Raw genomic sequence first — 22,203 nt, 5'->3', positions numbered from 1 at the left:
ATAAAATAAAAAAGATTTGTCGTTATGATTTATATACATGTTTTGGGAGATGGCACCTCAGTCTTAGAGGAAGTCAAAGGTGGAGTTATGATGTTGGAAGATAAATGGTTTTTAATAACAATGCACTAATTATCTAGCACTCGTAATTACTTAGAATTGTTAATTTTTGTTTTATAGATAATTCTTGTAGGTGGGTTAGCATTTGAAACAAGTTAAAACTGATATTTTTCTCTCCAATCTTGATCTGGATTAAGCTAGGATGATTTTGTACCATTTCTTATCAGAAGATTGAAATTTCTGGCCTGACTTATATATCTCAATTTTGCTTAAAAGGAGGGATGGCTAGAAGTTAAGTATTAACCTGTAAACTTTTTGCTAGATAAAAATAGGAATTGTTCATCATGTGGAAGTAGTTTCACAGGGAATGGTTTTTTTTTGTAAAGGTGATTTTTTTTTTGTGACAGCGCGCTGCTAGCGGCACTAGCCTGAGCAGGGCAGGAGGGTAGAGGGAGAAGCAGGCTCCCTGCTGAGAAAGGAGCTTAACCAACTTAACCAACTTAACCAACGGAGCCACTTAGGCGCCCACAGGAAATGTTGAACTAAAATATTTCTTTCCCTTCAGACCTCTCATCTCCATAACCTTCATGAGAATTTTACTGGTTTTTGGCACCCTAACTGAAAATTAGATGCTGGAATTAGAATATTGAAGGTTTTGGGAAATCTTGGAGTAATAAAAAAGTTGTAACAGTTTATCTAGTTCTTTAATTAAAATATTAAAAAGCATTTAGGTGAACAAAATACACATTTTCTGTTGGAAAGAATTTCATTTATTAATAATTTATTATTTTTGATAATTTTAATCTTTATGAAATATTAATCTTTGTAAATATTAAAAATTTTCTATAGAGTGTATTAAAAATCTCCAGACTGAACAAGCATCTTTGCAGTCAGAAAATATACAATTTGAAAGTGAGAATCAAAAGCTTCAGCAGAAACTTAAAGTAATGACCGAATTGTATCAAGAAAATGAAATGACACTTCACAGGTAATAAAAATTACATTGATAACTTCACTGTATGGCAAGTAAAATAGTTAAAAATAGTGCATATTCAGCTTATGTGATATTCAAAGTACTCAATTTATGATTGGGGAATATTTCATCAGTTCATTTTTAAGGAAGTTATTTGATCTTGAAACACTTTTTCTTCTGAATCTGACCATTTTTCATGCCTCCCCTACTATGAGTCTCATCTAAACCATCATCAGTTAGTGCCTGGTTTATTGCAGTAGCCTTATGAGTAGTTTTTTTCCACTTAACTTCCTGCACAGTTGTCTCCAGTGGCATGACCCTTCTAAAACATAAATTATAGGTATTGTCACTGTCTTGTTTGCAAACTCCAAGTGCCTTCATGTAACACTTGGAATTTAATCCAAAGCTTTTATATGGCCTACAAAACTCTGTAAGATCTGACCTTTGGCTACCTCTTTTTTTTTTTTTTCCTTTTTCCTGGTTATGCCTCTAATTTTAGCTTATTCATTTTCTTTTTCCTTCATTACCCTCCAGCACACTGGCCTTTCTCGATGATCTCTAGCATACTCAGGGCCTTTTGCACTTGCTCTTTCTGCCTTGAACTGGTATTCCCCTGTATAAGGTTAAATCCTTCATTTCATTTGGGTCTAGGTTCAAATGTTGCTTCAAAGAATCTTTCCCTGGTTACCCTAACTAAGATAATACCTGCAATTCCCTATCCCCTTGTCTTGTTTTATTTTTCTTTATAGCCCTTATAGTCCTCTGATGAATGTCTTTTTTTTTTTTAATCTTCCCAACATTAAATGTAAACTCCATGAGAGAATTACTTTATTCTCTTTTCTTCTGTATTTCTGGTTCCTAATATTCTGTCTGGCACATGGTAGTTATTCAATAAACATTTGTTGAATATATGAATAAATATGTTAGTACCTTTATATATTAGAGTGAAAGTTTCTGTGCATGTGTGTACTGATGCCTAAATGCATAGAAACACAGAAGACTGTTAAGATACCTATCTGGAGACTCCAGATTTTCAAATACCACTATAGGACATATTTTTCATCATAAAAGGAAATAAAATATAACTTGATTTAATTAATGTAATTTCAAGCCCCTTTAATGAAAGTTATTACAGTCGATCTTCATCATTTGTAGTTTCTGTATTTGCAAATTTACCTACTTGAGAAAACTTACTTTTAACCCCAAACCAGTACTCATGGAGCTGTAGTGGTCATTCTTAGACATGCACAGAACGGCAAAAAATGTGAATTGCCCAGTGTGCACGTTCCCAGTCTGCTTTTGTATTTCAGCTCTTATTTTGTAAACAGGTGTCCTTTTTGCATTATATGTAGTTGCCATGTTTTTGTGCTTTTTGTCAAAAGATAACCTTTGTTTGGACATGAGTTATAATGCTGTTGGCCATGAGTTCATTATTAATAAACCAACAATAGATGTTAAATAAGGTGTGTTTAAACCAACACACATAAAACAGGGTTATGTATTGACTGGTAGATGAAAATGCTGTCACCAGAGCATACAGAAACCTAATTCTGCTTCCCTTAAGAGCACTGGTTCAGTATTTGCTAATTTAGGATTTGTGGTGACTTTAGAAAACATAACTAATGGGAATGAGATTCTTTTTTATGTATTTGGAAACTGGTAGAAAATACCAACGTTACATTGCCATCAGGATGCTGGGGGATTTGTTTAGCTCTGTCACTGCCAAGCTGTATACTTCAATCATTCTTTGGGGTCCATTCAAAAATTCAAAACTTGCTGTTCATCATGGACTTTGGGCCACTTGGGACTGCTCAGGATATGAAAGAGAAATATACTTGACTAAACGGAAGAGCTACAGAGTGGACAGCTCATGGTTTTCATCAGTAAACATAGGAATGGACGACCCTTCATTTTATGTTAGGATGAAAGATATTGTGAGTAAATTTGGGCATAAAGGGGATTAGTTGAGGTAAAAGGAATACTTTTGAGTGTATCTTTTGAACTTGATTGGTTAATTATAGAATTTCGATGTGGAATGTTTAAAATTTCAAAAAGAAAAGATGTTCTCTGTAGATATTCAGAGCATGGGTGGGAAGCTGAGTAGAATCTTGGCTCTGTGTATGTTGTTGACATTGTGATTTCATTCATTAATATGAAATATTTCAATTCCCAAAATACTGTATATTCCATTCTTACATTTAAATTAAAATATTCATTACTCAAATTCAGTGAATTGTGCCACTGGTTGTTCTTTAGAGTAGAATATAGAGAGTTGATAGTGTTAGTAAAATGTTAAATTAATATTTTTGCCTGCATACCAGTATGATTTAGATTCAGTCATTTTCTAGATGCTAGATTGATGTTTCCATGAGGTATATTCCATTACTAGCACTTTTCCAGATTTAATATTGGAGAGAAGTGAAATAGTGTAACATAGAAGCTTGATATGTTGCTTTATTATTGTTATTTTATTTTTAATTTTTATTTTTTTAGAGGGTGAGGGGCAGGGAGGGCGAGAGAATCTTTTTTTTTCAGATTTTTATTTTACTTATTTTTAGGGAGAGAGAGCACATGAGCATGCAGGAGGGTGCAGAGGGAGAGGGAGGGAATCTTAAAGCAGGTTCCATGCCTAGCGTGGAGCCTGATGCAGGGCTCGATCTCACAACCCTGAGATCATGTCCTGAGCCATAAATGATGCTTAACTGACTGAGCCACCCAGATGCCCTGATAAGTTGCTTTAAATATGTGAAGTAAGATGTAATTGTTTTTTGGTCAAATCATCAGGCTTCTTTTATAGTGCAGTTTCCATCATTAATGAGCCTACCCAAATTCAAGGGGAGGGTTCATAGACTACTTTTTAGCAGCAGAGGTGTCAAAGAATTTCTGGCCATTTTTAATCTAGATTCTGTAAAAATACACCTCCTTCTATCTCCAAGCCCATTATACTTTCATACTTCTTCTGAAGAGATGATTTTTATTTTCTTCTAACACCTATGAAATGATTGACCTAGCAAGTGCTTTCTTAGCAATTGGTAATGTAGTTTGTGGAATATAAAACATTTAGTCCTGGGCGCCTGGGTGGCTCAGTTGGTTAAGTGACTGCCTTCGGCTCAGGTCATGATCCTGGAGTCCCTGGATCGAGTCCCGCATTGGGCTCCCTGCTCAGCGGGGAGTCTGCTTCTCCCTCTGACCCTCCCCCCTCTCATGTGCTCTCTCTCATTCTCTCTCAAATAAATAAATAAAATCTTTAAAAAAAAAAAAAAATTTAGTCCTGCCCTGTAGAATTTCTTCAGTAGTTTGTCATGTGCCTCCCCAAAGTTCATGAAGAAGGGGAGATGTTCACATTTAGGACTCCAAATGTCTTTTCCTGTGGTGGTCAATAAGTATTTCTTGAAGGACCAGTGTTACTGATGATACCATGTGAAACAATGAGTAATATAGTATAATGGAGTCACTACTTGCTAGCTCTATGCCTAGGTTCACTTCTTTAGTTTCTCTTTGCTTCCTTTCTCTTCTTATAGAGCTATTATGATAATTAAATAGGATAATAATACATGTAAAAGTCTAAAAACAATTTCTTGCACATACTAATGGCTCACTAAGTTAGCTATTATTACTAAGAGAACTAGAAGTAGTAAGAAGGAGTGTTACTACTGCTTTTATTTACTTTGGGTTCTTTATAAGTTAGGTTTTGTTTTGTTTTGTTTTGTTTTGTTTTGGTGTATGTGAACTGTCCTGGAAACTTAATTACTATGTTAATGACTTAACAACCAATTTAAAAATGATTGAAATACAGTTCATTACTTGATGACTTCTTGTCTAGTAAATGTAATGAAGCTTTATATGAGAAGTCTTGATAAATAATATATAGTCATGATAGTTTTTACTAATATTTACCTTTGGTCTTATTTTTATGATAAAGTCTTATAGAAAACTCTTAAAGCTTTTATATTAGTAGTACTATATTAGACAAGACGGTTTATAATTTCAGTTTATAATCTTAAGTTCCACACGAGAAATATTTACGCAGGTACTTTTTTTCTTGCATGTGATGTTTTTAGTGGTGTTATGCAAATTGTTTTATGGGAAGCACCAGTTGCCGTATAATTAAAAAGATATATTTGATTATCTTATGACATACTGTAAAAAAGCAACACTTTTTGTTTTAAGGAAATTAACAGTAGAGGAAAATTACCGATTAGAGAAAGAGGAGAAACTTTCCAAAGCAGATGAAAAGATCAGTCATGCAGCTGAAGAGCTGGAGACCTACAGGTACTGAACATATTTTACTCCTTTCTTTTTGAAGTGGGGAGGGTATCCAAAAACCTAATATCAGAAAAAATAATAAAGCAACCGAAAAAAATAAACCCAACATTTTTCTGATTATTTTTCATTTGGATATCTTGCTATTATGCAATTACACAGAAAATATAAGAAGGAAAAAATGTTTTCCTTTCAGTGTGTATGATTTTGAATCTCTCACATTAGTTGTATTTGAACATGGAAAATCCTATTTTATGTTAATGTGAAGAAATTTATGAATAGCTGTTAATTTCAAGGTCTTTCCTCTTTGGTTCAAATGGGGAAGAATGCATACAATATTAAGGAATTTGAGAAGTATGCCTCAAAAAGAGTGAGCCACAGCTAAAGGTCTGAAGAAGTGTTTATATGTCTAGTATTTTCCTTGGTTCACTTGTCATTAGTTCCATGGAAATAAAAGAAAACCTAGAGAAGATAAGGGGCAAGATTTAGCAGTGTCCCAAACAGTTCTGATATTTCATTTTGTATTAGGAAGAGTAAGCTTGGGTTTTGTCCAAAAGAAGAAATTATCTTACTAGTAGTGTAAAGGTAGTAAGTAACATTTTATTTCACACAGTTGGTTAATTTCCTAAGAATTCTGTTAGGATTACAGGCATCTGAATAAGCCATCCAAGTTCATGCTTCTTAAAAATAAAGACAAACCAATATACCATATAAATCCTTGCATGACCCTTGGTTTAGGTAAACCCAAGTAATAGTACTCTTAAAGCATAATTAATGTTAAAATTATATCAAGAAAAATACACTGCTTTAGAACCTCTAAAGCTGATTAATGTGTAGAGTTCTGGAGTTATTTTTTATATTAAACAAAGCACTCTAGGTGTTTTAATTGATATTTTCAGTAGATACAGTGTATTCTCTCATTTCTTAGTATATGTTAATAGTAGAATGATTGTTCCTTATAGAAAGCGAGCCAAAGATCTTGAAGAAGAATTGGAGAGAACCATTCATTCTTATCAAGGGCAGGTATGTGTGTGTGTGTGTGTGTGTGTGTATAAATTAAAACAATTATGATTTGTTTGAATTGTTTATCTCTATTTTGATATAGGAGTATAGTTACTTGATAGTTGTACACTTTTCTTGAAGCTTTGCACATGTCTGTGGGACATTTATAGGGAGCCAAAGTTCTGGAATAAGAGACCTTGTTTAAAATTGCCATGTCTCCTGCTTCTTTGGGAATGTGGATTGAATAAATAAATAAACATATGGGCATTGGGGGTCTCATATTCACTTGGGCTAATTATCTCTTAGTTGGTAACTCATTGTAGTTGATTATTGCATAAAACAGAAATTTACTAGACAAATTTCATTCAGTTTTTGTTTTAAGAATGTAATAAATCAGATGTTTATGAAAATTTGCTTTAAAAATGTACTTTTCAGAGATGCTTGAGTTATTTTTGAGTTTATGAGTTGTGTACTAAATCATAGTGGTAGATGTGAAAATTTTTACTTAAGAAAATCAGTAGTATTTTAATGAATTTCTTTTTCAGATTACTTCCCATGAGAAAAAAGCACATGATAATTGGGTGAGTTTTAAATTCTCTTTGTCACGTTGTTCTTTTTCCTAATTGAAATGAGCAGTTTAAAAGGTACACTTTCACACTGCAAATTAGGTTAGTATTAAATAAAATCAGTTTCTTTTCATTTTACTGGTAGAGAAATTAAGTTCTTTATGAACTAAATACTTTGTTATAACACAGTTATTCACAAAATCTAGTTTTTCCCTCTTTGTTTTTACTTTGCAAGGAGCTTATATTCTCTCTGGGGGAGGTGATGTAATGTTCGTGGATTAATTGTTTGAGGACCCTGGATTACCACTGATACTTGTGGACAAGTTACTTAAAATTACTGGGCCTGTTTACTCATCTGTAAAAACAACAGATTGAACTAAGTGATATTGAAAGCCTCTTCTAGTTGTAAAAGTTATACAGTTTTGGTATCTGATTCTCAGTGTTGAATTACTTGATACACATCAAGAAAAAGATCATAGTGAGAAATGGCATGTCAGTGCTCCAGAGGAGGACTGTGTAAGGAAATGATAAGGATATAGGTTTTACTAATTGTAGGAATGGTCTGTCTAATATGTAGAACTGTTGTAATAGCTGGTGTTTATAGGACTTGTCCCTAGGAGTCTTCAAGGGGAGACAGTTTGCCCAGTGGATGAACACATGGAGTCTGGAGTCAGCCTGTCATGGTTGGTATCCTGGTTCCATCACCTGTAACAACAACATCTGTTGTTTCCTTACCTGTAAGGAAAGATAGATAATATCAATAGTACCTATTTCATAGAGTTACTATGATGAGTAAGTAAGATAACTCACGTAAGGCTGTTAGCCAGGTGCCTGACACATACTAAGCACTCAGTACATGTTAACTATTACTATACTGTTGCACTGAAGCTTGGGAGATATTTCTTAGATGTGGATATTTCTGGGAGTGGAGATTCCAGCATAGGTTGAGAATTAGACATGTTGAATTTCAGGGCTCTTCCCATTTCTCAGATTTTGTGTTGAGGGCTCAAGTGAAGATTTGTTATTGAATTAAGCTGGGCTTGGAGATGAATTTAATCTTTTTCACCACTCCCCACTACTTTCTGAATACTAAGAACAGATTATTTGAAGAACTGATGTTTGTTAGTCTCTTGTATTCTAGACACTATACTTAAAGGCATTTTGCATATATAACTCATTCAATCCACATAATAACTATAGAATAGGTATTATAATTCAAATTTTACAGATGAGGAAACAGTCCAAGGTCACATGATCAAAGAGTGAAGAGTAGAGATTGAAATTCTGACCTTTTTGATTCCAAGTCTGAGCTTTTTCTGTTACTGTACATATTGCATTTCTTGTTTAGTAAATAATGACATTGACTTTATGTTAAAACATGCAAAAAGGGGGCACCTGGGTGGCTCAGTCAGTTAAGCGGCTGCCTTTGGCTCAGGTCATGATCCCAGGGTCCTGGAATTGAGCCCCACGTCAGGCTCTCTGCTCAGCAGGGAGTCTGCTCCCTCTCCCTCTGCCTGCCACTCCCTCTGCGGGGGAATGCGAAAATGCAAAAAATATCCTTTATGTCTCGGGCACCTGGGTGGCTCAGTCGGTTGGGCGACTGCCTTCGGCTCGGGTCATGATCCTGGAGTTCCGGGATCGAGTCCCGCATCGGGCTCCCTGCTCGGCAGGGAGTCTGCTTCTCCCTCTGACCCTCCCCCCTCTCATGTGCTCTCTCTCTCATTCTCTCTCAAATAAATAAATAAAATCTTTAAAAAAAAAAAATATCCTTTATGTCTCAAAATGAAGATTTTTAAAAAAATATTTATTTATTTGAGAGAGAGAGGAAGAGAGAGAGTGCACATATGAGCAAGGGGAGGGACAGAGGGAGAGGAGGAAGCAGACTCCCCACTGAGCAGGGAGCCAGATCTAGGGCTCCATCCCAGGACCCTGGGATCATGCCCTGAGCCAAAGGCAGATGTTTAACCAACGGAGCCACCCAGACACCCCTCAAAATGATTTTTTTTTTAGATTTTATAAAAATAATGTATACTTAGTGAATAAAAAGTTCAGACTATATAGAAAAGATGTACAAAGAAGTAATCAACAATATCACTTTCATTTATTCTATACCTAAAAAAATATATTTAGACATAAATCACATGTATGTTTTGAAAACTGAAAACATGCTATATATAACTGTTTTATATCCTGCTTTATTTAATATATTGTAGATCTTTTTCTATGAATATTTTATAACTTTTTTTTTAAGATTTTTATTTATTTGAGAGGGAGAGAGTGAGTGAGAGAGAGCACAAGCAGGGTAAAGGGCAGAGGGAGAAGCAGACTCCCTGCTGAACAGGGAGCCTGATGTGGGACTCCATCCCAGGACTCCGGGATCATGACCTGAGCCGAAGGCAGGCGATTAACCGACTGAGCCACGCAGGCGCCCCTGAATATTTTATAATTTATATAAACCTTTCCCATTTGATAAATGTTTCCTTTGTTTCTACTTTTTTTTTTTTTTTTTAAGATTTTTTATTTATTTATTTGACAGAGAGAGACACAGTGAGAGAGAGGGAACACAAGCAGGGGGAGTGGGAGAGGGAGAAGCAGGCTTCCTGCTGAGCAGGGAGCCCGATGCGGGGCTTGATCCCAGGACCCTGGGATCATGACCTGAGCCGAAGGCAGATGCTTAACGACTGAGCCACCCAGGCGCCCCTGTTTCTACTTTTTTACTGTTATAAATAATTTCACAATTTCAGATGTTACTTTTTCCTTTGAGCATTTTTTTGCTCCATCCCATTAGATCTAATCTTTTCTTCTTTTGAATTCACATAATACTTTGTTTTTATGTGTTCTATGGCAAGTACTATGGTCATTTATAGTTGTCCTTAACACAGATTTAAGCTTCTTAAGATAGGGCTGTTTCTTTTCCCTTAATACCTGTACTTAGTAGAATGCTTTTTTGCATATTGTAAGTATTTAATATCTGAATACAGTGTGGTCATTCATTGAAAGTACAGTTTTACCTAACCTTTGAAGTGTAAGCTTTTCAAAAGCTTGTAATCATTTAGCATCAGTGCATTTATATTTATATTTTTTGTAGCTATGTCTTTCATATTGATAGCACTATAATCATAGTAGAATTTACTTTGGACTTACTAACTTTGCATTGTTTTGTGCCTTATAATTAAGAGTAAATAGGTTATACTAAATGTATAGAAAACATTTAGAAGTAGTTTTGGTTCTGCATTATTAAATGAATTGGTATTTTATTAACTAAAATTGTTATGGTGAATATTCTTTTTTATTAGTATAAAATTGATTATATGGTTATGTTAGAAAATGATTTATACATGGAGTCTTTTTCATAATGAATGCTAAAATATGGTTAAGCTATGTTTTTTTTGTGTATGTGTGTGTGAATATTTAACATACTTTGTTCTTTGGCCAGTTAATGTCAGTTTTAATGTGTAGTTCATAATTTTAGGTGAATACATTTAATAGATAGTTCTTTTTACTTGTAAAAAGTTGTGATTATAGACTGAGTGAAATTGCCTACCTTTGTATGATAAATACATTTGCCCAAGTGGATTGCATTAGTTTGGCCAGGTCTGATGTTCCAGACACTGCTACTTAACTGGAAAGTTCACAGAATGACTGGGAAACATGCAGTATTCTATACACGTTTAACCTTTGCCCACAAACTACTTAGGAATATTATATGTTCTTGGTATTTTTTATAAGTGTAAGTTTATTTTGTGATTTTCTAACATTTTATTAAATAAAAATTTCACTAAACAAATGTAAAAGACTATAGGAATTGATTTTAACAGTGCTGTTCATTTAACAGACATGCTGCATGCTTTGATTATATTCAGCCATTTTAAAAAATAGCCTATATGGGCATGCTGTGAAACTGTTATAGACCTTTATGGTTTCATTGCAAATAGTGATTTCTGTCCAGAGACGGCTGTCTATGATATTATAGCCAGTGTACCCATGCCTAATGATTCTGAGTCTCCATTCCCGTCACCCTAAGCTTGGGTCCTCTTACATTGCTTTTGTCATGTTACTTGGATATTGACAGCAGGAAATAGTGCTAATCCTTGACTTCACATCTAGATGACAGCATTCATTGGCAAGTATGTGATCAGACTCCAGCCTTGAGACTCATGTCTTCTGGTTATAGGAAACTCATACCCTTTTAAACAATTCCCTAAATTAAAAAAATTTTACGATGAGTTTCTGAAATGGATACTTAAGTGATTGTGATATTTATGAATACTTATCTCTCATTTTACGTTTGTATGTGTTATTTTTAAAATATATTTTCAAAAAAAGATAAAAAATGTATTATTTTCTTTAAGTTGGCAGCTCGGACTGCTGAAAGAAATCTTAATGATTTGAGGAAAGAAAATGCTCACAATAGACAAAAGTAAGTTTCTTTGTGGGAACACTTTAAAGCTTTAGTTATTACTTTATTTTTAATTGTTATTTATTATGTAGTACTTTTATAGGGATAAATAAAACTTGCATGGGTCCAGCATATCTGGTGGTGAAATATTTATTAGTTTTACTATGAGTTACTGTATTTTTTTTTGTTTGAAACACTTGTCTTAGAGAAGTTATTTTAACAGAGGTAAACTGTTCACATGTTCTTCTGTAAAAAGCATAACTTAAAAAGAAATTTTTTTTTAAACCAGAGTAGGAAGAAGGTGATTACAAAGGATGGAAAGAGAAAGGACAAATCTCTGATGTAGTAATTCTCAGAGTACTGGCATCTTTTAGTAGATGAATGGGTAGAATAAATGTTTATTGTTTCTCTCATTCTCTGGTTTTCTTGTATTGGATGACAGTGCCTTACAATAATAAAATGAAAGGGAGAATAAAAGTTTACAATGTATAATCAAAAGGAAGAGTAAATACTTTTCTAGGAGGATTATAATAGTCTTCCCAGGTATTAAAATTTCTTGCCAGAATGTACTATTAACATTATCCAATATTAGTTTAGTCTTTTTGCTGGTCTTTTCTACTCTGAAATGAAAACTCCATGATTAAATGTTTTATTTCAGATCCGATGATCAAAAACTAGAAATAAGATTTCTTTTAAAATGTCACATTTTTCAGATAAAAGGTTTAGGAGTAAAATAGTAGGATGAGTTCACTGGATTCTTCATGTTATGATTGGAATCATGGGTAACATTAAAATGGAAAGCAGACATGACTCAGAGCTAGGAGCCCTGTGTTTAATCCTTGCACTTTCATTCTGAATAAATCATGTAAACTTTTAGCCTGTTTCTTTGGTAGTAAAGTGATAGATTTGAACTGGCTGACCTTGGAAGGCCCTGCTATTTCTAAAATTTGGGTTCTGTGATAATAGTATTCACTGTAGTTTAGTTTTGAAAACAGAACAATAGAAAGGTATTTTGGTCAGAATGTTTATTTTGGTTTCTTTTTTTAATTTTAATTCCAGTCTAGTTAACACACAGTGTTCTATTAGTTTCAGGAGTACAATATAGTTATTTGACGATTATATATATTACTCATAAGAATAATTTTAAAGATCTGTTTCTTCTATGTAGATATGAGGTAGTGAAGAGTACCTTATACTTGGTAGTGGCATTTTTCTTGAAATGTGGGTGCTTTTCTTGGATGAGTAACTTAGAGATGTTTGTTCTTTATTTGCAGATTAACTGAAACAGAGTTTAAATTTGAACTTTTAGAAAAAGATCCTTATGCACTTGATGTTCCAAATACAGCATTTGGCAGAGGTAGTCTTTTTTTTTAAACCCTCCTTTAAAATACATATATACATATGTATATATTGCACATACCTTTTGTATTAGTGTAAATTAATACTATTATTTTATAAATATTTTAGATTTTGGAGCCAGGATTCTAATCTGAATTCTATCATAATCTCCCAAGTTTCTGAGTTTTGTTTCCCTAGCAAAAATGTAAATAATTGCTGCCTCCATTTCTCAGTGACTGTTTACATATCCACTATTCTTTGGAATTTGCTTGAATTATAAAAACAAGAATTATAACAGTTGTTTTTAATTATTTAAAAGTATCAATTAAGGTGGGAAAACATTAATAATCTGAGCTTTCATTGCTTTAATTACCTCCAAGAGAGGACCTGTTCTTTGGAAGATGTATTTAATATTCTTGTCCACTCATTAATGAGTTAGCATTTTTAATGATCTCATTCTGTTCCAAATAGTTTAAATTTTTCAAAATAATTTTTGGTTGAATTGGAATTAAGCATCTAAGGCAGTGAAAAAAAAGCTATCTTTATAAAGGTGGAATCCCATTTTAATAACTGTTTTGAAGGAATAAAAATCACTTTTGAGAGTCTAATTTCATTAAAATGAAGGTATTTTTACATTTAACAAAATAGATTATTATTAATTTCAAATAGTAATAAAGTTCGGAGTGGTGGGAATTATACAGAAGGAATTCTCTTCTGAACCTAATGCAGAAGTTTCAGAAAGATTAAATAATGCTTTGATCTTTTGTTGTAACTGCATTTGACTATTATATAAGCTACGTAATAAAATTTAACATGTTTAAAAGTATTATTTTGGTGGTACTTAAGCTTGTTTTTTAATGTTGTTGATTTTCGATCTTTGGAAGCATAATCATTACTTGGGAGTGGTGAGGTTTGTAAAATGATAGGGCTCTTGGTTATATGGTTTATAAAGTGATTTATTTGCTGAATAAATGTAATCTGAATTTTCAGTGGGAATGAATCAAAAGTAGTTTCTGATGCTTCAGAGGATTTTGCACTTCTACTTTTCAAAATCTGAGCTTTACTCAAATAATTCATGGCCCAACACAGACTATCTGGCTCTAATTTAAACCGAGCCCTTTTATATTACAACCCTCACCAGCTGAACTATCTGGAAGCATACTGCCATTAAAAGCAAAACCAAACAAACTTCATAGCCCCCAAATCCTTTTATACCTCTAAAATATCACCATTATCCTTTGCTTATTAATATTGTATGGTTATTTAAGTGTGTTAGTTACCAAGAGGATAATGTTTTTATTGACTGCAGTATCCATTTGGTAGACAGACTTTAAAAACACAGGGTTCCATATTTAATTCTATCCCATATTAGCAAAACCCAAGGCATAGTTAGTATTCAGGATGTGGATTAAACTTAAATTGGCAATAGGGTGACCTGATGGAAATTGTTGAAATGGAATTCTAATCTATAGTGTAGCTAATTGAAACTATGAATTTAAACATGCTGTTTTAATTATTCCAGAGCATTCCCCATATGGTCCCTCACCATTGGGTCGACCTTCATCCGAAACGAGAGCTTTTCTCTCCCCTCCAACTTTGTTGGAGGGTCCACTCAGACTCTCACCTTTGCTTCCAGGGGGAGGAGGAAGAGGTATATTGTTTAAACATCTTTATTACTCTAGATTTCTTCCTTATTTTATATTTTCATCTCAACTTATCTTTAAAATGATCTTTAAAATAAACCTTTGGATACAGGCATTCCTTGCACTTATTATAGGTTGCTTTTGTTTGGAAAAGGAGCTCTGTGATATTTAATTTTAATATACTTTTAGAAATAGGATTATAATAGGTTACATTTTGATCAAGCACTTGATGTATATCTCTTTAAATCATTTTGACTTCTTAAAACTATATATTATACTACATAATACAGCACTATATAAAGAATGCATAAAATACAATAACAATCTAACCTAGCATAAAATTGTATTTTAGGGCGCCTGGGTGGCTCAGTTGGTTAAGCAACTGCCTTCGGCTCAGGTCATGATCCTGGAGTCCCGGGATCGAGTCCGCATCAGGTTCCCTGCTCAGCGGGGAGTCTGCTTCTCCTTCTGACCCTCTGCCCTCTCATGTGCTCTCTCTCTCTCTGTCCCTTTCTGTCTCTCAAATAAATAAATAAAATCTTTAAAAAAAATTTAAAAAATTGTATTTTAATGAAACATTATTAAAATGGAGAATTTCCAAAATCTTTTTTACTTCATGATCTTTTTATTGTAGAAAATCAGAAAGTGAAAGAAAGAACCTTTTTTTTTAGAGTAATTCAGAAGTACTATCTTGTAGGCAGTTTTGATGAGAGCCTTAAAGGAGACCTAAATGATTTATTAATACTTGGAGAAACTGACTCAGGATTGTCTGCTTTGTTACCCTGTATGGGTTTTTGAGAATTTCAGCAGCTATTTCAAGCCTGTGCATTAGCTCTTGGTCTTTTTGCATTTACTTCATCAGCACTAACCTGGTGTTACCTATGTACCTGGAGTTTTCCTCTTTTGATCTTTTACCATACTTTGTTCACTTTGTCAAGTTGCTTTAAAATTTTCCCTTGAATTGTGGCAAAATGCAAAGATATAGAGAGCACTGTTTATTTCCAAATGAAAAGTCTTAGGTTTTTAGCCCTAAGTGTGTATTGTATAAGAGCTGATAGTATTCTTCATTAGTGTTGTGATCCCATTCCCCCCCTTTTATTAGTGATTTTAGCATATTGAATCTAAGATAGGAAGAGAAAGTAATGAGACTAAATCAAAACACCAAACTAAACCCAACTTATCAAAGCTCATATATTGAAATGGATACTACTTATCAAAATAGTCTCTCACAGAGGCTGTACTTCCTTGTTGAAGTGCCATTATTTTAAATATTTTTGGAGCTCTTTCTTTGGAGCTATTTCTTTGGGATTACCTTCAAAGAATAAGAAAATGAATTTTCGGGGCGCCTGGGTGGCTCAGTCGTTAAGCGTCTGCCTTCGGCTCAGGTCATGATCCCAGGGTCCTGGATCGAGCCCCGCATCGGGCTCCCTGCTCCGCGGGAAGCCTGCTTCTCCCTCTCCCACTCCCTCTGCTTGTGTTCCCTCTCTCGCTGTGTCTCTCTGTCAAATAAATAAAATCTTTAAAAAAAAAAAAAAATGAATTTTCTACTTTATGGTTATGGGATATTCTCCCTTTGCCCATTTCCTATTTACATATTCTTTCCTTATTCTCAGTTTGGTATACTTAGCGCTGATCTCTCCTGCTTCCCAGTCCCACTGCTGATTGGACCCACAGCCTGGAGACATTTCAGATATCTTTGCTTGTGTTGGCTTTGAACTGAAAACTCCTAGGGAAAGAGTGAGTTGCAGACTGACACTTGAAGCCCTGGGAGAGCTTTGCCTTGAGCACTTTAGGAAGGGGACTAATTTTGAAATTCACATGTGTGCTATAAGTGCCCTGAAATTCATTTTCCCCCTGATTTTTCACCTTGATCCCAGTAAGAAATATATTTTATATCATGTCCTATTATACACCAACATAAATGTAATAGAAACTATTTATATGAAATAGTACTACCCTTACTATTTTTGATGCTTTCTGCTATTTTCTATTCATTTCTATTCCATTTCATTAAAAAAAATTGCTGATTAAGAGTAAATTAATTTCATGCACCATGATGGGTTGCAGCCAGCAGTCTGAAAAATAGTGCCCTAGAAATAAAGGTATAATTGGCTAAACTGCAAATGTGAATCACTGGAAGTTGAGTATCATAAGTCAAGGATTGCTTGTAGTCAATTGAATATTTGGAATAAGAGTAAAAATTACCTTTGATTTCTCCTCTCCTATTTAAATTACTTTCCTCTCCTTTAATTACTTTCAAGAAATGATGTGTTTAGATTATTTGCAAGGGTGTTTTGCTATTTGTTAGAAAAGCTACAGAAGTTTTAGGTAAGTTATCAGTAGGTCTTAAAAGAGTTGCTTTGAAGTAAAAGTTCCTGTGACCTACCAAAGAAGCATGATGAGTGCCCTTTTCTTTCCTTTTATTATCTTTTTAAATTTGAAAGTTTGGGTGAGATATATGTTCAAATAAGATGGAGTATAAGGAAAATAATTTCTTTTTAGAGTAAATTTCATGTAACTTTTGGTCTGAATGAAAATTTTAACATTTAGCATTTTCAAGTTTGTAATTTTTCACCTGGTAGTCAGTTGGCCTGTGCTTTGGTTCTCTGAAAGGAAGCAGTCAAGAGAAGGCCTTCGTCTCCTTTAAAGATCTGTGCTTCACTCTAGATGAACTCAGCCTAATTGACTCTCAGCACATTTTTTACCAATTTAATTTTCTGCTTTCCCAGCCTTTTTCTTCTAATGAACTTACTTAGAAGGATGAACAAGCTAGAAGGAAAGATTGGGGGAAATTAATAGAATATACAACTATAAGGAAAAGAGATAGTTGACCTTCTGAATATAAAAGTCAGTTTACCTCCTGACTGTACAAAGGGAGTAGATAGAAAAATTTTTAAAAGATTACTGTATATTTATATATATAATATATATATTTATTATATATATAAAAGGATTCTTACACTGATTTGAGCAAGTTACCAAGAAAACATCAAATTGGTTTTAGTCTATTAGAGGTATACTGAAATGTGGGAAACATTTGGGAAGATTTCTATTAAAAAGGTTTTTTTTTTTTTTTTTTTTAAATTAAAAGTTATTCCTTGAAAGGAAAAAGCTTTTGTTTTCTGGGCAATATAATTTTGAGAAGACCTTATTCTCCCTTCAGTGACAGATAAATGAAGTATTAACATATTTTGTTAATTTTTAAAAAATTTTGTATTTTTCCATTTTAATTGAATATGTTATTAATTGAGGTACTGTCCTTTTTGTGATCATAAGAAGGGAACTTTATAATGATTATCTTCTTTTATAAATGTAAGCATGCTGATTTCCTTATCCATGTGAGTGTTACCTTGTTCAAAGTGTTTATCCCAACAGTGCTGTTGTTTTTAAAACTCTTGTTTTAGACTTGCCTTCAGAGTTGTGAGCTCTTTTTGAAGGTGAATTTGATATTCAGAAATTGCTAAAAGCCCTTTAAAGCCACATTTATCTGGTGGGTATAAAGTTTGTAATCAGACTGGTTAAAATTATTTTTGGACAGAAATAGAGTCCTGTTTCAACATTGAGATGTAGTTTCTTGAGTGGCTCTTAAGTTAATCTGAGTATATTTCTAAAAGAGTTGTTCTAAAAAATACTGTGAGTAGTTGTAGAATTATTGAAATAGGTGTATAGCGCCTAAGATGACTGTTTTAAAAGAATCATGCTCTCTTTGACTATTGGCATATTAGTGTAAGCAACAAAAACCTCATTTTATAATTATTCCATCTGATATAGAAATCTTTACTTTGCAATTTACTTTATACTCCTCTTTTTCAGACTTAGTATGTGTAATTCACAGTTTAGCCACTGATTTTATGTATAAATGATGATGGTTATAACATTTATAAATGACTTTAATGGGCAGTTGTTTGTTTATATACATGACAAAACTATTATTTCCTCATTGTCCTAGACTTTGTCCTAGGCTTTGGTAGGATAGAATTGTAGTCTAATGTGTCTTAGGGAAACTTTGTTGGAATCTGATTGTTCTCACTTTTTAAAAGCTACCTGGATTTCATTTGATGATAGGTCTTATAATACTTTTTTTAGGTAAAACAGAATTGTATTTTTTTCTTTAATTAGGCTCAAGAGGCCCAGGGAATCCTCTGGACCATCAGAATACCAATGAAAGAGGAGAATCAAGCTGTGATAGGTTAGCTGATGCTCATAGAGCACTTTCTGACACTGGGTCCCTTTCACCTCCATGGGAACAGGATCGTAGGATGATGATCCCTCCATCAGGTATGGAAAGAATATAATTATTTATATTTGAAAGGCAACCAGTCTGTGCAACATAGAGGAATGGAAGAAAAGAGGAATACATGTATGTCCTGTCTTAAGAAAAACCATGATGTATATTAGAAAACAACAGTAACATAAATCTCCAAACATAAAAATTAGGGGTAAATTGTTCATGTTACAGAAATCTGCTTTGCTCCCCTCAAACCCTCCCATGGAATATCTTTATTATTTTTGTTGCTCATAGAAGTAATACATGTTTATTTTGGAAAATCCAAACAATTGTGGGCGCCTGGGTGGTGCAGTCAGTTAAGCATCAGATTCTTGGTTTGGGCTTAGGTCGTGATCTCAGGGTTGTGGGACTGAGCCCTGCATCAGGCTCTGCGCTCAGCACAAAGTCTGCTTACAATTCTCCCCCCCCTTTCCGTCTGCTCCTTCTCCCCACTCTCTCTCTCAAATAAATAAATAAATCTTAAAAAAAAACAAACCTAAACAATGGAGAAATGTGTAATTAGGAAAGTGAAAAAATCTCCATCATCATCTTAGCATACCTTTCTAAGAATTTAGTTTTATATCTTTTAAAAGGTGCATGTTGTACTTTTTGGGTTTTTTTGTTTTGTTTTGTTTTTGAGCATATGTTCATAAACATAAATATAAAAATTCCTTCACTTCGGGGCGCCTGGGTGGCTCAGTTGGTTAAGCAACTGCCTTCGGCTCAGGTCATGATCCTGGAGTCCCGGGATCAAGTCCCGCATCGGGCTCCCTGCTCGGCGGGGAGTCTGCTTCTCCCTCTGATCCTCCCCCTCTCATGCTTTCTGTCTCCCATTCTCTCTCAGATAAATAAATAAAAAAATCTTTAAAAAAAAAAAATTCCTTCACTTATGTGCAATTATACTGTTCACCTTCTTGAGATTGTCTTTTCTCATTGAACAAAATGTCTTAGATTAACGGCTAAAATAAATATATTTACCAGAAGAGTCACAGCAGAATATCCCAGAGGAAGGCGATAACTGCTATTTTCCTAATAGCTCTTACTTTCCCAAGAAATATATTTAAAATTATTTGGTTTGCTAAACTTTATTTAGGCATAGTGTTTCAGGGACACTGTTATGTGAAGTGAGCTACGCCTGCTTTGTATACATTAGTTACATTTAAAAAAAAATATTATTTCCGATTTCTTCCTGAGGAGTTGGAGAGGGTAAGAATATTATAGTAAAAGAACTTTAATTCCAAGAATCAGCTCTTGCTGTAGTAGTGTGTGTGTGTTCTAAGATATGGTGGCTGCCTATACTGTGGTTTTGCTTTGTTTGCTATCACTAAATATCAGCTTCATGAAGACAGAGAGTTGTGTCACTTTGTTCACTGCTATAGCCTCAGCACCTAACACAATGCTAGGCATGTAGTATTTGCTCAGCAAATATTTGTTGTTGGTGGTGTTTTTTTTTAAAGATTTTTTATTTATTTATTTGAGAGAGAGAATGAGATAGAGAGAGCATGAGAGGGGGGAGGGTCAGAGGGAGAAGCAGACTCCCTGCTGAGCAGGGAGCCTGATGCGGAACTCCATCCCGGGGCTCTAGGATCGTGACCTGAGCCGAAGGCAGTCGCTTAACCAACTGAGCCACCCAGGCGCCCCTCAGCAAATATTTGTTGAATGAATGACTACCCAAATGATTCTGACAAAGCTGAGAATTTTTTTTATATTTGGAAATCTATTTGCTGTGACGTACATACTTAAGAATCTTTTTTTTTTTTTTTTTTAAGATTTTATTTATTTATTTGACAGAGAGAGACACAGCGAGAGAGGGAACACAAGCAGGGGGAGCAGGAGAGGGAGAAGCAGGCTTCCTGCCAAGCAGGGAGCCCGATGCGGGGCTCGATCCCAGGACCCTGGGATCACGACCTGAGCCGAAGGTAGACGCTTAACGACTGAGCCACCCAGGCGCCCCAAGAATCTTTTAGGGAATAGCATAGAACATCTTCTTTCATACCTTTAATATTCATTAAAAAGTTTTGCTGTGATAAAAATAAAGATAATAAACCACAGCTCCTTTCTCAAAGGACTTGGTTACAAGATTTTGGTGGATATCATATCTCTACATACAGAACTTTCCTTTGAGAATTTACAAGCTATTAGTACCAAGAGTCCCTGTCACATGCACTGCATAGCTCTTCAGGAAAATCTAGTGTAGTGGCTCAAAGTTGGCTCATCTTCAGAAATAACTTAGGAAACTTCAAGGAAAATGCAGATACATCTGGGTCCCACCTCAGATCAGGCCTTCTGAATGTGAATTTTGGAGTAAAGCCTGTATTTCTAAAAAAACTCCCTTGGAGGTTCTGAGGAGCAGCTACATTTAAAAACCATTAATCTAAACCTCCCCCCCAAACTCCACTAATCTATTCATTTCCCTTATTATTTGGAAAGAACACTGAGTCCTCAAAGAGATTAGCTGACAGTCTTAGGTTAAAACAGCTAGGCAAATAGCAGAGACTAGAACTCAGACAGTAATGACTTTGTTATTGTCCATTCATAAAATTAGAAAATATTTTACATGTTCTTTAAAAATTGCCTGAAACCTATAATTTTAGACCTTTCGAAATTGTTTCATAGATCGCTGAATCTTTTCATTTTGTTTCCAATTCTTTTTATTCTTTTGGTTGAATAATTTCTGTTGATCTTTCTTTAAGTTTACTGACTCTTCCCTCTGTCATCTCCATTCTGCTATTAATATTAAGCCCATTCAGTAAAAGTTTTATTTTAGAAACTATATTTTTCAGTTCTAGAATTTTCATTTTTTTATACTTTTGCCATCTCTCCTGAGATTTCTTTTTATTCATTATAAGCATTTTCTAAATCTCATTGAGCATAGTTTTGTTTTTTTTTTTTTTTTAAGATTTTATTTATTTATTTGACAGAGAGAGACACAGAGAGAGAGGGAACACAAGCAGGGGGAGTGGGAGAGGGAGAAACAGGCTTCCCGCCGAGCAGGGAGCCCGATGTGGGGCTCGATCCCAGGACCCTGGGATCATGACCTGAGCCGAAGGCAGTTGCTTAACGACTGAGCCACCGAGGCGCCCCGAGCATAGTTTTTTTAAAAAATATTTATTTATTTTTAGAGTGAGAGAGACCATGCATGAGTGGGGGAGGAGCAGAGGAGAAGGAGAGAGAGAATCCCAAGCCATCTCCACACCGAGCAGGGAGCCTAACTCAGGGCTCGATCCCAGGACCCCAAGATCATAACCTGAGTGGCAACCAAGAGTCGGACGTTTAACTGAGTGAGCCACCCAGGCGCCCCTGAGTATAGTTTTTTTTTTTTTTTAAAAGATTTTATTTATTTGACAGAGAGAGACACAGCGAGAGAGGGACTACAAGCAGGGGGAGTGGGAGTGGGAGAGGGAGAAAGCAGGCCTCCCGCCGAGCAGGGAGCCCGTTGCAGGACTCGATCCCAGGACCCTGAGATCATGACCCGAGCTGAAGGCAAACGCCCAACAACTGAGCCACCCAGGCACCCACTGAGTATAGTTTTTTTTTTTGCCTCCCACTAATAAACCTTTATTTCACTCAAACTGAGCAATAAATCTTCCACACTGAAGTATCTTTCTTGCCCAATTAATCCAAAGGAAAAAAACTGAAATGATTAGTAAAGAAAAATGTAGGGACTAACACACCCTTTTAATATATTTTTAAAT

The 22,203-nt window shown here is 34.7% G+C and overlaps 1 protein-coding gene across 8 annotated transcripts in view; it reads left to right on the top strand.

The window, feature by feature from the left end:
• The window catches only part of MIA2 (MIA SH3 domain ER export factor 2), a 98,530-nt gene that overhangs the window by 59,999 nt on the left and 16,328 nt on the right, over window positions 1–22,203 (top strand). For 5 of the 8 annotated variants that reach the window (XM_081830580.1, XM_081830584.1, XM_081830583.1 and 2 more), the window contains 8 exons: window positions 907–1,045; window positions 5,201–5,302; window positions 6,256–6,316; window positions 6,841–6,876; window positions 11,214–11,281; window positions 12,535–12,617; window positions 14,121–14,249; window positions 18,361–18,519. In XM_081830580.1, coding sequence (XP_081686706.1) covers window positions 907–1,045; window positions 5,201–5,302; window positions 6,256–6,316; window positions 6,841–6,876; window positions 11,214–11,281; window positions 12,535–12,617; window positions 14,121–14,249; window positions 18,361–18,519 — 777 coding nt within the window. The remainder of the gene's footprint in view (window positions 1–906; window positions 1,046–5,200; window positions 5,303–6,255; window positions 6,317–6,840; window positions 6,877–11,213; window positions 11,282–12,534; window positions 12,618–14,120; window positions 14,250–18,360; window positions 18,520–22,203) is intronic. The other 3 variants (XM_081830581.1, XM_081830590.1, XM_081830589.1) reach the window with 1 other exon arrangement.

Source organism: Leptonychotes weddellii, chromosome 9 (assembly GCF_054177405.1).
Source record: "Leptonychotes weddellii isolate Sample4059 chromosome 9, ASM5417740v2, whole genome shotgun sequence".
In the NCBI taxonomy this organism is placed as follows: domain Eukaryota; kingdom Metazoa; phylum Chordata; class Mammalia; order Carnivora; family Phocidae; genus Leptonychotes; species Leptonychotes weddellii.
Note: the sequence above shows the minus strand (reverse complement) of the source record. Positions and strands in the feature narration are given on the sequence as shown.